This window comes from Euprymna scolopes, chromosome 24, assembly GCF_053919585.1.
Source record: "Euprymna scolopes isolate OS-2025 chromosome 24, ASM5391958v1, whole genome shotgun sequence".
Lineage (NCBI taxonomy): Eukaryota > Metazoa > Mollusca > Cephalopoda > Sepiida > Sepiolidae > Euprymna > Euprymna scolopes.
The window spans coordinates 88,751,253-88,768,749 of record NC_136505.1 but is presented as its reverse complement, the minus strand read 5'-3'; the positions used below and the strand labels follow the sequence as shown (position 1 = coordinate 88,768,749).

Genomic DNA, 17,497 nt, shown 5'->3' with positions numbered 1-17,497 from the left:
ATGAGAGAGAGCTTCCTTAAAACAAATATATGTTCATAATGTATATATTCAATAAGATTATTTTAAAATTGCAATCGTTTATTAAGCTCAATGAAAATGGATTTACATTTTCAGAGCACATGTAACTTTATCAAACAATATGAATGTATATTAAGTGTATATTCCTGTGATTTTGGAATGTTCAATAAAGCCATATATATATATATATATATATATATATATATATATATATATATATATTGCTAGCCATAGGTTACCGGAGATAAGTACTTAACTACATCTGAAAATAAACCAAATAACTATGGAAACCTTTATTGATTTTATAGTAATAAATAATGGAGGTTTGAAAGTTCTGCCATCTTCCTCTAAGAGCAATTCAACATGTCTTTCATATTGAACAGCCTTAGCTAATTCATCTCTTATAATGATATTGTATGCGGAGTTCAAATACAATCAAATTGATACTGTTTACACATTAATAGCCTAGGTAAAAAGTTTGAACCAACAATTTCTCCTCCTGTCATACATATTACTCATGTTCACCTAATCATATAAAATTAATGGTTTACAATATTGTTTCAGCATTAAATAAAAACCCAAAAGGGTTGATATACCAAAAGATAGACACGACACACGAGACTATAAAAAATTTGCTGAGTTATTTTCATCACCGGTTAGCTATATGGACAGTTTTCTATATACTTGGATCCTTATATATATATATATATATATATATATATATATATATAAACACTAATAATCCCCTGGATAACCCTCTCCCCCCTTCTCAATGCATACCTCCCCTATACTAGATTCCCTAATATGATGGCCCTGTCGGTGGGGCATTAGAATACACCGACTGCCCCCCTGCAGAGGGTAAAAGTAATTCAATGGGGGTCCTGGATATGACCTTAAACTATATCCAGTGGTGAGGCCCCAGCTTGTGGGCTTTGGGGAGTGTGGAGCCACCCTTTAATTACCATTGCTCCTAGGTCCACTCTGACCCGGAGTGGTAGTACCTGTTAGGGTCTCAACTATGGGTTAAATAGAAACCGACTTGAAAACAACAAATATATTCTATTAAAAATTTTTTCTTCAAAATCTTTGGATTCGGCATTAAATAACCCGAAAAGGGTTGATATGCCGTAAAACAAAAACAACCAACCAACCCTAATATGACTATTGCTAGATGTCACATACTTATTTTGTTACCTAACACCTCCCCTCCTTTTCTGATGGAAAGCATTAGGCTTCGAAATGCCTAGCATAAAGAGCTTTGATAAACCCTATGCACTGTATTACATTTCCTTGTTTCAAATTGACCAATAAATATATATGCATTAGCATATATTTTTCTATTATCAATATCTTTTCCATTTGTCTATATATTTATATATATATATATATATATATATATATATATATATATATATATGAAGTCAAATGCTTAGACTTACATAGCATCCTAACAATGCACTTGAAGAAGTGACAAAAAGGAAGAAAACAACACCTTACAGACACATAGATGAAAGATGAAGTCAATCAGCTAGCCACTTTAAACGATAATTAAAAATATTGATCAATTTTGTTGTTTTAATATTATTGTGTTATCTTTGAGGTTTCTGGTGTCCGTTAAGCACTCTGCGATCTGACTGGACTGGCAAAATGTCTGATGACTTTCCTTCTAATTTGCACTGATTAATAATAAAATAATAAAAATAAAATTTTTGTCTCAGAAACGTCCATACACTTAGACTTGGTTGATATTTGGAATTTGTATACGTATATCATGATTTTGCATATTTCCAAGTTGTCATATATATATGCATTTACTTATATAAACACACGCGCGCGCACACACACACACACACACACACACACACACACACACACACACATGTATGTATAAGGTGGAAGGATCAAATGTTACAAGATTCCAGGCTATTTTGATCCACAGTATTGAGCGACCCCGATATCAATAAGCATTTCTCCGATGTAGAAAAGTGGGTATTTTCATGTTTCCTGACATTAGCTGACAACTCTTTAGTGTCACAGCGGAATTGCTAGTCCAGTTTTATCGTTAGTTGCTCCAAATTCGGAATCATACTTCCCTAAAAGAAAAAAAAAAACAATAAAAGAAGTTAATTTATGTTATCAATATAATAATATGTCAATACAGAAAAGATAGTGTTAGTGAAATAAAGTGACCTGTATAAAGTATGTGTATTTCTTGCCATGCATTAAAAAAAACTGATTGTTTTTGAACTTATATTATTTGGATTCTTCAGACTACAGTTCTCATCTTGAGTGTGATTTTCACAACATTTCGGTTGATGTAACCTCCGACCTTCTTCAGGCATATTTTGTCAAACTCAGGAATTTGAACGGAATTCTGAAAGGAACCCTGTATTTACTTCACAGGGGTAGCGTGCTCTCATTCCATCAGCCATGATTGGATAGAGGTCCTAAGTAATTCACAACTGTATTTTTCAATCGCCCACACTGAGAATTGAACCCTCAACCTTTGAGAGAATATCACTTTTACAACTGATTTTTCCAAGTACTCCAACCACTGTGCCACAGTTCTTGAAGAATGACACTCAAGATGAGAACAGTAGTATATATATATATATATATATATATATATATATATATATATATATATATATATATATATATATATATATATATATATATATATATATTGCCACTGATACACAAGGGGTTACTCTGATTAGGGATCACACCCATAAGGATATTCCAAGTGGGGAAATGTGGCCATTTTTTTTGTTTTTAATGGAAATTGCTCCAGACAAGGTATGAAGCAATTTAATAAAAGAAGCTAAAAAACACTACTTCAAGTACCAACATTTGCCAATGATAAGTGTTAGGTGGAATAGATACTGACCCATAAAACAGCAATTCTCCCCTCTTTGTCAGAAACAGTACTCATGGAATGTGAGGACTAAAGGACAAAATAAGGAAAGTGAAAATTATGCGACGTCCAAAAGTAAATCCAAGATCTACTTTATACTTATCTGTTGACATGAAAATGATACTGTAATGTTACACACGTGTTAGCATATAGACATCCGGGAGCCAACACGTTGTAGCAGAGTATATCGCAAGGAACGTAGAACAAGTAATAACTCAACTCCTTTTTATTGGTAACAACAACATTTATTTCTGAGTACTTTCCCAAACAAAACATGATCTTGAACGTCCTCCGCATCTCTAACATGATCATCTTCTCTAATGTGCTCTCTCTCTCTCTCTCTCTCTCTCTCTCTCTCTCCTTTTCATAGTCTTTTTTCTTTTTCTTTATTGTGACATCATTTTGCACACAGGTTTATTGGAATTTGCGTTACATGTTAGCATTTAGACATCCAGGACCCAACACATTGTAGCGGAGTATGTCGCAAGGAACATAGGACAAGTAATAACTCGATTCCTTGTTTTGGTAACAGCAACATTTATTTTTGAGTACTTTCCTGAATAAAACATGATTATGCTTATTCTCTCTGATCTCTTGAACGTCCTCCACATCTCTAACATGATCGTCTTCTCTAATGTACTCTCTCTCTCTCTCTCTCTGCTTTTCATAGTCTTTTTTTCTTTTTCTTTATTGTGACATCATTTCGCACATGGCTTCACTGGAATTTGCATATGTGCGTCCGCACTCTGTTACAATATGAGACAAAGCATAAAGCCACTTGATGTAAGAAGCTAAAAATACTACTTCAAAGTCAAAATCTTGCCAATGATAAGTGTTAGATGGAATAGATTCTGACTGAGAAAACAGCAATTCTTCCCTCTTTGTCAGAAACATCACTCATGGAATGTGAGGAGTAAAAGATAAAATAAGTGAGAGTTACGCGACCGCCGAAAGTAAATCCAAGATCCACTTTCTACTCAGACGTTCGTATGAAAATGATACGACAGACATGTAAAGCGAGTCTTAATGGTTTAATTCTGATGATCTCAGGTGAAAAATACATCTGGGAGGGAGATGTGTGCAGAACAGGAGACTTCTATGGTATAGCCACATTGAAAGAATGGATGAGAATTCTTAGGTCATGTAGATGTAGAGCAGTTAAAATAGCAGGTAAAGTTCACAGGAGAAGGCAAAAGAAAACGTGGGAGAAAGAGGGTTACATAAGGACCAGGTCAGAGATAAGTTGGTAAGGAGCATATTTCTGAAAGTCGTTTAATATAAGTCAGCATGTAAAATGGATATTAAACCGAATATGATGAAAAAAAAAATGAACGACTGTTACATGTTATCAACACAACAAGACTTCAGCTGCTGATGATGATCTTGTAAACACCGTAAAGTTAAATTCCACAAAAAAAGGATACTTATGCAGAACAAGGTCGATTTTGTCATTTGAATATTTTGTGCAGTTTACGTAAAATGCCGAATGATGCCAAAACATTTAGCAGCAGTTAACATCATTTAAGAAAATATTTACTTGTCATCATTGGTTCATAAAAAAAACACAACTAAATTTTTATTTTGATTTGAACAAAAAAAAAAATCATTAAAAAATATTTTTTCTTTTCTATTAGTTGCATATTATTTAAAAAATAAATAAGTGATTTTTTTCTTATTTCAATTTTAATTTTCTTGATTTCAATTTTAATTTTTCTTAATTTTTTCCTAAAAATTATCCAATTATTATTCATTATTTTTTTTTTTGACAAAAAAAGAAAACTGTTTAATTTTTCAATTAATTTTTCATTGAATTACCTTTGTAATAACAGGAATAATATATTTTTTATTTAAATAATTAGATAGTGTTTGCACTGAAAAAAAATCATGAAAGCTTCGTTCAGCACCTTCCGGCGTTTTATATAAACTGCCTAGAAAATTAAGACATCATATCCCTTATTCTTCAGACATATCAAAAACTAAATAAATACAAAATAAAAAATAATACTTACGATTCATTAGTTGTATTCAATAAAAGGTATTTCTTGATATTTAAAATCTGTGTAGGCGTCAATCCTGAATAGTTTATTTCCTGTGGCAGATCAACAGACGAGATGCCATCTTTCATTTCGCTTGGCGACACCTCTTGCAACAAAAGTGCAATGTCTGACATAGACTTACTTCGGTTTTCAGTGTTTAAAGTAAGTGAAGCCTTTGGTTCTACAAAAGCCATCGGCTGCTGCAAGTCCAATTCTGTCGAGTCCTCATTTTCGTTGCCTTCATGATCTGGACTCAAATGCGTCGATCCCGTCGAGCTGACACCACTCGAACTGGGGATGCTGTCTGAGCTCACCTGTTTCAACAGGTTTTGCCTAGAGTCGATCTTTGTTGATCCCAGGTTCCAGGAGAGCCGTTTGTGGATCGAATTATCTGCTTGTTCTTGTCGTTTGATCTCCTGAATCGAGTCTGCTGTGAAATACCGCTTCTCGGTCTTTCGGCTCCGGTCAATTTTACCTTTCATTTCTTCATTTATGGTGTAGTTGCTCCATGTCATGTTGGAACCTACGGAATGACTGCTCTTCGTGTCAGCATTTGGTAAAGTGCACGAGTCTGATTGGTGTTCAGGAGATGGACTTTGACAAACAATCATTGGACTCCCTGATGGTTCGGAAGTAATGGTTCGATATTTTTGTTTCTGAAAGTTTGACAAAGCGACTGGGCGGTCCTTGGTGTGTAGTTTAGGGGAGGAGTAAGGGTCTGGGACTTTGTCTGATCGTCCAGGGAATTGCATCGGAGAGAACTTTGAAACCGTCTCAGTTATTTCGTTAGGTGTCTCGCTTTCAGGTGGGAGCTGCTGTCGATGTATGGAGACAGCATAATTGTACATTTCCTGGAAAAAAGAAATATCAATATTAGCCTAAAAAATTTTTTTCCACCAAACAAAATATTTTGGAAATGATAATCATAATTATGCAAATTATCATCATCTTTGGTTTAACATTCATTTTCACCTGGTGTCAAATGTCGGACAGTCAAATCTTCTGAAACATAAAAATAGCACTCAAGATGGGAACTATAGTCTGAATAATCTAAATTAATCCAAATTATCAATCCTCATCTAGAAAATATTGTAACGTAATCTCCAATTTGTGTATTCATTTTTGCAGATTGTTATCCTCATCTTCATATTTGTTGTTGTTTCACCACGTTTTGACCAACTAAACCTCTGGCCTTCTTCAGATGGTTAACGTGACAGGATAGGAATGCAGAGTCTTGTAATTGTATCCAGTAATTACTGCTTTCCATAGTTGTTGTTGTCTCACCATGTTTCGGCCAACTAATCCTCTGGCCATCTTCAGGTAGTTAACTGTGACAGGATATAAATGCTGAGTCTTGTAACTGTATCCCCAATAATTACTGCTTTCCATAATTGTTGTTGTCTTACCATGTTTTGGCCAACTAATCTTTTGGCCTTCTTTGGGTGAAATAACAACACATATGAAGACGTGGATAACAGTCCACAAAATGAATACACAAATTATGAAGCTTCATCTCAAAGGATTCAAAAAAATTAAAAAATTGTTAATGTTCTTCAGGTACATTGTTTTGAACTTGTGAATGTCTATGGATTTTTTTAAATGGCTGCAAGGTAAGAATCCTGTGTTGAATTTATTGTATTTGATTATATTTAATTATGAATAACTGGGCTTCAGAATTTTTTAGATGAGAATTGATAATTTCTATTATTTAAAAGTTGAGGGTTCAATCCTTCTTACAGGCAATAATAACTAACGATAACATAATAATGAACATTTTTACATGGTTGTGGCTGATGGAATAAGAATAATCTCCTCTGATTCATTAAACAAAGAGTGCAGTTCAAAATTCCTTATAGATTCCCCAGTTTAACAAAGATTCCAAATTTCAAAAAGATACACTTGAAGAACATTGGAAGTTACATGCGTACAATATATTTGAAGTTTCAAAGGAGTTTCGACCCACATAGCACCTTTAAGTTAGGAAGATAGTTAGAAATTTTGAACCACTGCCCCAGGAATTTTTATACATGATTTAAATTTCATAAAAATATGGTATATTTGAAGTTTTAAGAGGGTTATGCACTCATAGCCACTCTTAGGAAGACATTTACAGATTTGGCAACACTTCCATTGTCTTCCCCAGTAAATTTTACATAAGAATACACTTTTAGTTATATGTAGCTTCTCTAACCATTTCTTTTAATAGGGAACACACAAACATAACATGCATATATATATATGTACAGTGATTGTATGGATTGGTTCCCTAGATGTAAATCTAATGAAATCTGCATGATTATTAAAGATGTAGGACAGAGCTGGTATATTGTCTGTTTATTATACAAACATTATTGGTTACATATGTGCATACATGTTTAAGTGGAATTTCAATTCAAAGGGACCACTTCATCAGACAAAAAAAAGGAGGGATATTGAAACGAGAGTCAAGATTACATTTGTTTTTTTATAAGATATCTTATAAAAAATGAATCTAATCTTGACTCATTTCAATATTGCTCCTTTTTGGTCTGATGAAGTGGTCTCTTAGAATTATATATATATATATATAAGTGATGAGACGATACTAATATAATCACAGATTCTGTACTAAATTCTCAATTCTGATTCTTAAAAAATCTCTAAATATTTAACCATAGAGTTGCTATATTTTCTCCGATTACATTAAAAACACATGTTAAATGTGCTTTTCTCAAACATAAAAATAAATCATGCAAGATGATCTATACTTTTTAGTTTTATTGGTAGTTTAAAATTAATAAATATTATTTCTTTGGAAGATTTTGTTTTAAACAAAATCAAATAAAAAAGATAATTAAAAGAATTGCTTTTGGCATTGAAAAATAGGCATAAACTTTTCAGATTCTGATTTTTCTGATTCACAATTCTAATTAATCATCCCAAAACTATATATATATATATATATATATATATATATATATATATATATATATATATATATATATATATAAACTCAATATCTGTGTATGTTATGCTTGTGTATTCCATATATATATATATATATATATATATATCAGTGGCGACTCTAGCCTATTATTGCTTGTCGTGCCGCCCCCCCTCCCTGCGCTTTGTCAACTTTAGTTCCCAATCCGTGGTTCGTGGACCCAAATAAGTAATCATAGTTGCTATTGCGTGATTCTCCATTGCATAGCACAGATTGACTAACGTACCTTGCATGGTGTTTGTTTTTGTTTTTTTTTGAACAATCAAGATACTATATCATTTGTGGTCTTGTTGATACAGTAGATAAGATATTTTTCCCCTTTCAAAAGTATAGAAGAAAAGAAATATTCATTACTATGAGTAGAAAAATATGTTTATTAGAATAAAGAAATTGATGACAATGACAACTAACCAGGTTAGCAATTAAGTCCACAAATCGCCAGGTCATTTGTCTCATGGAATTATAAAATAATTAAATGATTGATTTTTTTATTAGCACTTCACAATCCCTTTTTTTTTCATTAAGTAATGGTTTATTCGTGAATTTTGAATCATAGAAATCTACAAAAAATACGGGTTCTATGTCATTTTATATTAATAGTAAGAAAAACCCTAAAACCTCGGAACCTTCGTAGAAGTCCGTAGTAATACGTAAATAATTTTTTTCATAAAGATTCTGTATGTAACTTTTTTTTTTGCTGCATCATTTTACAGCTAGTGTTCGTCTATAAATGCCTTTGAATAGGAGTGTCTGCAGGTCAAGCGCGTTTTTGGGAAGGTCATCTCATTTGAGCAAAAACTCCAGGCGTCTTGGTTTGGCCGCAAATTTTTCTATTACCTTATTGTGCAATTCATTTCTTTGCTCTAAGTCTTTAAGCATTTCCTTCTCAATTGAAATTCGGGCTAAAGACGAAAGTCGATCCTCCGCCATAGTGCATCTTAAAAATGATCGTATTCTGTCGAAGGTTGAGAAACTTCTTTCATTTGAAACTGAAGTAGCGGGAATGGTAAGGAAAAGTTGTATCAGTCTCACAGTTTCAGACATTGCAGACAAAAAACCGAGTTCATGAAGCATCTCCAAAATAGCTTTACTTGAGGTACATTTTTTGAAATCATTGTCAGAATACAAATACCTGAGCTCACTTGTCAAGGATTTTAGGTCAAAAATACCAGGGTATTTTTTCTGCAACGCATCTATATGTTGCTTAGGGAATGTACAGGAAAAAACTTCAAACTTCTTCACATCGAGCAATTCAAAATATGAACAGTCTCCTATGTTGGCGAATCGATCCTTTAGTGACGAAATGATGTTTTGAATTATTTCAAAATATACACTTTTATAGTTGATTCGATTTCCCCTAGTTCTTTTTGTGGGTGGAGCATGTGATTCGTCAGATATCTCCAAGTCTGTCATCGTTTGTTGGATCATATTTTCATAATGTTCATTGTCACAATTGTTTGATATTGATTGAATGAAATCATGTATTTTATCTTGAGCATATTTCACGTCGAGTTTTCTGCACTGTAAAATGTCAAATAGTTTCTCTGCTTGAGAAAAAAATGACATAAAAACAGTTAATAAAAAACATGAAAGTGAAATCATTCAATTTTGACAATAAATTGTCGGTTTAACTTAGTGTTGCTTCATCCCATATTTCACCATGATCAAGAATATCTTCGAGTGCGTTCATTATTTTTTGACGATCGTCTTTTATAGCGGATACAGTTCTTGATTTATAAAACCATCTGGTAGCACACAAAGATGGGATGCTGATTTCAAATTTTCGGAACACACTCTTCCGTTTCGTACTAGATGATGTGAATTTACTAAAGCTGTGTAAATGTGAAAAAAATATTTTAACGCCATCAACATTTTCCGTACTTTTACTCAAAACTAAATTAAGTTTATGGGCATAACAATGGATGAAATCGGCGTATTTAAATCCCCTCTCTCTCAATTTAATTTGCACTCCGTTCCGTTCACCTGTCATCACGGCTGCTCCATCATAAGTTTGGCAAACCAATTTTGATTTTGTATCATCGAAGGAATTTAAAGACTTCTCGATTACATCAGCTAATCTTGTGGCACTTTTGTCATCGCTCACGTCATGAAATCCAAGGAATCGTTCAATAATTTTGCATCCATTCACATACCTAACAATGATCGAAAGCTGTGCATGCATTGCACAGTCAGTTGTTTCATCAGCCTGCACTGAAATAAATGGGACACTTTGAATTTCAGCGTAAATAACATCAGCAATCACGTTATCAATTGGAGATATAATTTCATTCTGTATTGTTCTGGAAACACCTGAAAATTGCCTAGAGCCTTCTTTTGCAGAAAGTTTTGATGCAAACACACTGTCAACTTTAGAGAAACACTGCAATAATTCTCGATAATTACCTTTGTTAAGACTATCTTCCCCTTCATCGTGTCCACGCAATGGTAGTTCTTGTTTGCAAAGATATAATATTGCGTTTATCAGGTGTTTCAGATATTGTCTATTTTCTTTGACCAATTTATTGTGCCTTTCTCTTTCAAGTTTGGCCGATTCACTAATAGCAGTAACTATGTCATACATGCCAAATGTTTTTAAATGCTTATAATTGTTCAAATGAGTCATTGATTTCGAATGAATTTTGCAGTCAGCCAAAATATGCCTATAATCAGTATAGCCAGTATCAGTCCATGATTGTCCTGATTTAGGCGTGAAAAGTAAGCAAGGCCAACAATAGAGTTTTTCCTCAGATTTACTCGCACATAACCAGTCAATGTCATTAAACCATTTGGATCGGAAGGAACGAGTTCTAACCTTATTCACCAATAAAGGAGTTGGGCGCCCAACTTTGATAATTTCTCGCCTCGCTTCTCGGCTACATTTCTCTGGCCAAACGATCTATTTTTCAGGTCTAACACAATATCCATTTCCATTATATCTAATTTTAAATTCAGATCATTAACAGTAAATGCAGTAAAACTTTTTTTTTTAATGTTTTAGAGAATAATCTGCTTACTCGTGAAACACAGGAAAATTAGCCCAAGTGACGTTATACGCAAAATACAGGGAACTTCCAAAAAGTAAATTCCATCTGATGAATCTTGAAACATATGATATCTTGACCAGCTGAAGTTATCCGTGGAAACACTGAGAACATTGAAAATCTTAATTTTATCCAAAAATTCTAAGATACAAAGAATTCGTAAATAAAGTCCGTGGTAAAATTGAATGTAGTGAAGCGGCTGAAATATTTCGGCAACTGAAGTAATGTTCTCCAAAAACGGCGATTAAATTTTCCCATAGAATAAAAGGTAATATTGATGAATAAAGTTGGGTTTAAATAGCTGTGAAATGATGGATGCAGCAAGAAAAGTTACATACAGGGTTTTTATGAAAAAAAATTACAAAGTATTTACGTATCACTACGGAATTCTACGATGGTTTATTGGATTGACGGGTTTCTTAGTATTAATATAAAATGACTTAAAACCCTTATTTTTCGTAGATTTCTATGATTCAAAATTCACGAAAAACAAATTCCTCAAAAAAACAAATTCACTCTTATTCAAAACCTGTTCTTTATTAATTAATGAAACAATAACTTCATCACTGATATTTATTTACAATCTGATATACACGCGTGGTTATGTTTACACAGAACTATTCGTGCTACTACATATTGCAACAGTAGTAGTAATCGTTCTTCATGTGTTTATGCGTATGTATGTGTCTAGAGATCTCTCTCTCCCCCCTCTCTCTCTCTCGGTCCCTCATCCTCTTCCTAAAACAGACATCAGCAGGCTCGATCGTGCTAAATATTTTGGCACTATAAGAGGGCTTAACTTTGCGGGTGATTACAGAAAAATCTGGATTTCTCTAACATTATGATTATTACGAGTAAAGGTTTGGCTTGGCACGAATTACGGACGTTCAGCGTCATAGCCGCTGTTATGGAGTTTTCAATGAATCTGGCGGTGGCCGGACAAAGACAACCCGTTCAAAACAGCATCCTTGTATTATTCCCAGATATATTTATGAATTTTTTGCTACTTAGTTATCGAAACTTGAATAGATATGTAATTTAATTGAGATCAGACTAAGTATGTTTGCTTGAAATTAATGGATGATTTTTTAATCCATTTTAAATAACATTAACCGAATTATTGGTCGTGCCGGGCACGAGTGGCACTAGTCCCATCTCTGCCCCTGATATATATATATATACAAACGGAGGTAACATCCTAGCAAATGGAGTTTAAAGGCAACTTTGCAGCTGAGTTTGAATCTCACTACCAGTAGTAATTGTCATTTCCTCCACTGATGATGGCAAAAGCATGAAACACTAATGTTGGATAGCGTGGGGATTAATATATTATCTGTATATTCATGTATATATGCATATATATATATATATATATATATATATATATATCGTGGATCATCTAGTGTGTGTATTTTACACTTATGCAGCAGTTCAAATGTGAAACGATTGACGCGGACGTATTAAAACAGTTGTAGACAAAATAGTTTGTTTCAACAGTTGTAGACAAACATACCACATACCTGGTTTATACATAAAACATTTATTCTATTGATTCTGGCGGGCATCTTTAGAGATTACAACATCTTCACATCTTGGCTGTCATGAACAGAGATTAACTCTCCCTTGAGTCGTCCGTTTTCCCCAGTGTTCAGCTGATGACTCTTATAATCTACTCAACTTTATGTATCATCACGTCATTATCCTGTGTCCAAAACCCCAACCCTGACATAAGCCTAAATCTAGTTATTTCATTTACATAAACTAAAATTCCTCCAGCACTTTGTTTACCGTTAATTTCCAAGTTAACCTTTCTTTTGTAGCCTTTTATTAATTCAGCTGTCACTCACATTTTTCCAATTTGTTTTTATTTTTCTAATCATCATAATCGATCCAGTGACCTGCTGTCGCTCAGATCAATTAATAGTAATGTCTTGACCCTTGTCACTTCCTGCCATAGTTAACACAGATACTACACTATAATCACAGCTAAAGTGTCACAACATTATACTAGTATCTGTAGATATTAATATGTATCTGTAGATATTAATATTTATAATTATAAGTCCTTTTAAAATTATTAAAGTTAAGCCTTGTCTGTAAAATAAAAAACAAAAAGCAATCAACTGCTTCCCTCCGGACTACAACTTGGATGTCTTCAAGTCTAATGTTAACAAATTCCTAATGAACCGCCCCCCCCTAATTAAACACTTCATAAAATCTCCTCACTAACGTGATGTACTTGCAATAACCCTTATCCCTGTGTGGCTTCCGGGCCTTGATAAGTGGTGATCACTGTGTAAAAAAAAACAAAAAAAAAAACTCGTGAATATGCAACATTCACCACTTCTGGTTATTAGAACACTCTATTTTACTGTTGTGCTTATACTTTGCATTTATAGGCGTTTAATTTCCCTTAATTCTCATGACAATTGATGTGGGCTCAAAGGTAACATCTTAGCAAATGGAGTCAAAGGTGACTTTGTAGTTGGGTTTGAATTTCTCTACAAGAAGTAATTGTTACATCCTGCATTAATGATGGCAAAAGCACGAAACACTAGTGTGTGTAAGTTTTATTACATATATATATATATATGCAATCATAAAACTCAGATCAGCTTGCTTGCTTGCTTGAGCGTTTAAACCGTCCATCTGGTTTCTAACTTCCTGTTTCAAAAAATTTGTCTGCTTACCTATTTCATGGCCGCCTTATCTTAAGTCCGATATTAAAAGCCATTGCTGCTATTCAAAGCATACACAAAGTTTTTTTTTTTTTTTTTTTTTACATAGGCATCACCACATTATCAAGGCCAAGAGGCCACTCAAGGATAAGGGTTAAAGAGTATACAGTAGAAGTTGGACAATATAGTAATCATTAGTAATGAAAATTTGGTAAATTTGATAACTTATATGGAACGGCTCATCAACAACTTATTTACATTAGACTTGAAGACAACCATATTGTAGTCAGCCGGAAAGCAGGAAAACGGAAGACAATTCCACAGGCGTGCAGTTCTAAGAAAGAAGCTTTGTTCATGGAATCTACGTTTAGGTTTAGGCACAGATAAAGAGTGGGGGGAATTATTGATAGTGTTTACAACTAGACGAGTTTGGCGAGGGGGGACCATAGATTGAAGCTCAGTCGAACACTTTCCATGAAAATAACGATACATCAGAGACAAACTCGCAACATCTCTTCTGTGAGATAGAGGTTGCAAGAAAGAGAAAAGGACATCTCCTCCGAGGCTACGAAGTCTATTTTGAACTCTATCAAGGCAGGCCAAGTCCTTTTTAGCAGCTCCTGCCCAGATGTGGCAAGAATATTCCATCCTTGGACGTACCTGGCTCTTATATAGATAGAGAATAGCATCAGCAGTGAGATATCTACCGGATCGATAGAAAGATCCCACCATTTTTCCAGTGGCCTTGGCAACAGATTTGATGTACGTGTTCCATTTAAGATCAGGAGTAATGGTCAAGCCCAGAAGCTTGTCAAAACTTGAGGCCTCCTGAAGACGAGAGCCATTCATTTCAATTGATGCCAGATGTGGATCAGAATGTTGATGATGTAAAGAGAGAAGCTTGGTTTTAGATGCATTAAAAGTAACCAGCCACTCCTTACCCCATTGTACTACGTGCTCAAGATCAGAGGAGAGAGAATTGGAGAGAACTTGGTCGTTTACTGTCTTAGATGTGCTACCATAAATGGTAGTGTCATCAGCATAAATGTCTACAGATGATGTAAGGATGTGATTTGGAAGATCATTAATGTAGATCAGGAAAAGAGTTGAGCCCAGGATGGACCCCTGAGGGACACCGGCATTAATACTGTGAGCTTCTGATTTTTGCCCCTCAACTACTACTCTTATGAACCTATCAGGCAGAAATGATTTAATAATTGAGAAGACATTTCCAGCAATACCATAGCTAGAGATCTTATGAAGTAAACCTTTATGCCATACCCTATCAAAGGCCTTAGATATGTCAAGAGCAATTGCCCTAGAAAGGTTGTCTCTGTCAAAAGATTTGCTAATCCTATGAGATATAACTGTAAGCACATCTGCTGTAGATCTAGCAGAATGGAAACCATATTGAGTGTCACAGTCAACAATATTTTTTGTTTTAACTTATTTTAATGTGTTTTCTTACAAATAAATTAATTTTATTGAGTTAAAAAAAACTGATTTAAATATAAATATACAATATATAAGTATAATCCTATTTCTAACCATATTTACTGCTTTTAGTAGCGCTCCTGTGGGTTCCAATGATTTATTTTTTTCAAAATATTTTCTCTTCAAGGAGGGGGGGGGCGGTAAAAGAAACTTGGTTTTAGTATTGCTTTTAGTAGGGCCTCCTTAATTTTTATTAATGCTTGCAGCAGTGCTCTGGGGGTTTCCTGAGTTTCATTTTTTTCACTCATCACTTAAAAAAATGTTTTCTCAAGACAATAAAAGGCAATATAATCTTAAAACCAATTTTTATTTTGAACATTTTTCATCTTTCCCTTTTATGACCAACAGGTAATATATATCTATATATATATCTATATCTATCTATCGATCTATATATATATATATATATATATATATATATATATATATATATATATATATATATATATATATATGTGTGTGTGTGAGAGAGATTAATGTTATACTTACTTTTGCCATATGCAGTTTATCAATCCAGGCTTTAATTACAGAAGGATCTGCCTGCAGAGTGAATGCCATCTGTGGTGTATCATACTCATTCAGCTGAATCACTAAAATTGTACCTGAAAAAAAAGAAAAATAAGTATTATAAGGATTTGAAGAAAATTAAACTGTCCAAAAGATTTAGCTATTGCCTGTGACATAATGAAATTTCTATTTGGATGGAATGACATTTGATTTTGGAACAAATCATTTTAAAGTTAGAATATTTACTTTCGCGACAACAGATTAATCACCAATGAAAATCTTAGTTGATTGATGTTTTTCATTTTAATGGATGTGAAAAGTGTTAACGTACGTAGGAACATGAAATACCCTTCATTACATTATAAAGTTATAGAAATTATGAATTTCACAATTGCAGAGGAAGTTAATGTTGGCCGTGCTTGCTAGCTTTAAAGCTTAGATTAAAATAAATTTTTATTTTAACAAATTATGAGTTTTATTTGAAATCTTTGGACTACTGTTGAGTGTTATTTTCACAATGTTTCGGTGGATGTAACCTCTATCATCTGCAAGGACCCGTGGCATAGTGGTTAAACTACTTGGAAAAATTCAACTGTAAAAGTAACATTCTTTTGAATATTGAAGATTTAATTCTCAGTGTGGGTGACCGAAAATACAATTGTGAATTACTTAGAAATTCTGTGGCTGACGGAATGAGAGCATGCTATCCAAGGAGAATAAATAAATTTTGCGCAGATTCCCGAGTTTGACAAAAAGATTCCTGAGTCTGACTAAAAGATTCCCGAGTTTGACACAAAGTTTTTGGCAGACATACGTACATACATACATACATACATGCATACATACATACACACAAACCGAAGATTGAGACAAAAAGATTCCCGAGTTTGACTAAAAGATTCCCGAGTTCAACCAAATATGCTTGAAGAAGGTCAGAGGTTACATTAACTGAAACGTGAAAATGTGTTTAAAAAATCTGTACACGAGTGCTTCTGATTTCAATAGGCATAATCGTGCCACAAGGCGTAACCAGATTGTTCTTTATTACACCAGAAAGTCCACTTTAACCTTGGACAATGAAAAAGAAAAAAAAACAAAACATTTGTTTTGACAAGGAAAATTTTCATTTTCAAAAGCTCAGATTACGAGGGGTGTGCAATAAGTAATGCCCCTGACCCACTTCCCATAGCAGTAGAGCAACGAAACTTGGCACAGTTATTAGTCTTTCTCTCCATAGGAACCACCCAGAGTTATGCATTTCTTCCATCGTTTGATGCAGCTCTGGAGACCGTTTTTTTAGAACACCCCAGGTTGGTCCTCCAACCACAACGTGAATTCAGAAATCATCATCTGGGGAACGCTTTCCTTTCAAAAACAACTTTATGGCTGGGAAGAGGTGAAAGTCAAATGGTACAAGGTCAGGAGAGTAGGGAAATGGGGAGGATTTCATAATCACACGCCCGTGCTTCTGATCTGGCGACATGCGAGTTATGGACCGGAGTGTTGTCTTGCAGGAGGAGAATAACCTTTGCTGATCTTGCCCCGTCTCTTGATTTTGATAGTTTCCATTAATTTCCTCAAAAGTGAAACATAATAGGCTCTTGTAATTGTGGTACCCTTTGCCAGGAAATCTGTCATCACTACTCAGTCCTGGTCCCAGAAGACTGCACATGACCTTACCAGCGAAGGGCTGCACCCTTGCCTTTTTTGGAGGTGGTGAGTCCAAGTGCTTCCACTGCATTCACTGGGCTTTGGTCTCTGGATCATAGTGATGGACCCAGGTTTCATCCTGTGTAATCAGTCTTTTGAAAAACTTTGGCTCA

General features: G+C 34.2%; 1 protein-coding gene across 6 annotated transcripts in view; it reads right to left on the bottom strand.

Moving 5' to 3' along the window:
• Nucleotides 1-1,583: 1,583 nt before the first annotated feature.
• Nucleotides 1,584-17,497, bottom strand: part of LOC145246821 (pleckstrin homology domain-containing family G member 5-like) — a 1,071,747-nt gene continuing 1,055,833 nt past the window's right edge. For all 6 annotated transcript variants that reach the window (XM_080108657.1, XM_080108656.1, XM_080108658.1 and 3 more), the window contains 3 exons: nucleotides 15,657-15,769; nucleotides 4,945-5,822; nucleotides 1,584-2,111 (listed from right to left, as the gene is read on the bottom strand). In XM_080108657.1, the coding sequence (XP_079964783.1) occupies nucleotides 2,102-2,111; nucleotides 4,945-5,822; nucleotides 15,657-15,769 (1,001 nt within the window). In that variant the 3' untranslated portion in view covers nucleotides 1,584-2,101. The remainder of the gene's footprint in view (nucleotides 2,112-4,944; nucleotides 5,823-15,656; nucleotides 15,770-17,497) is intronic.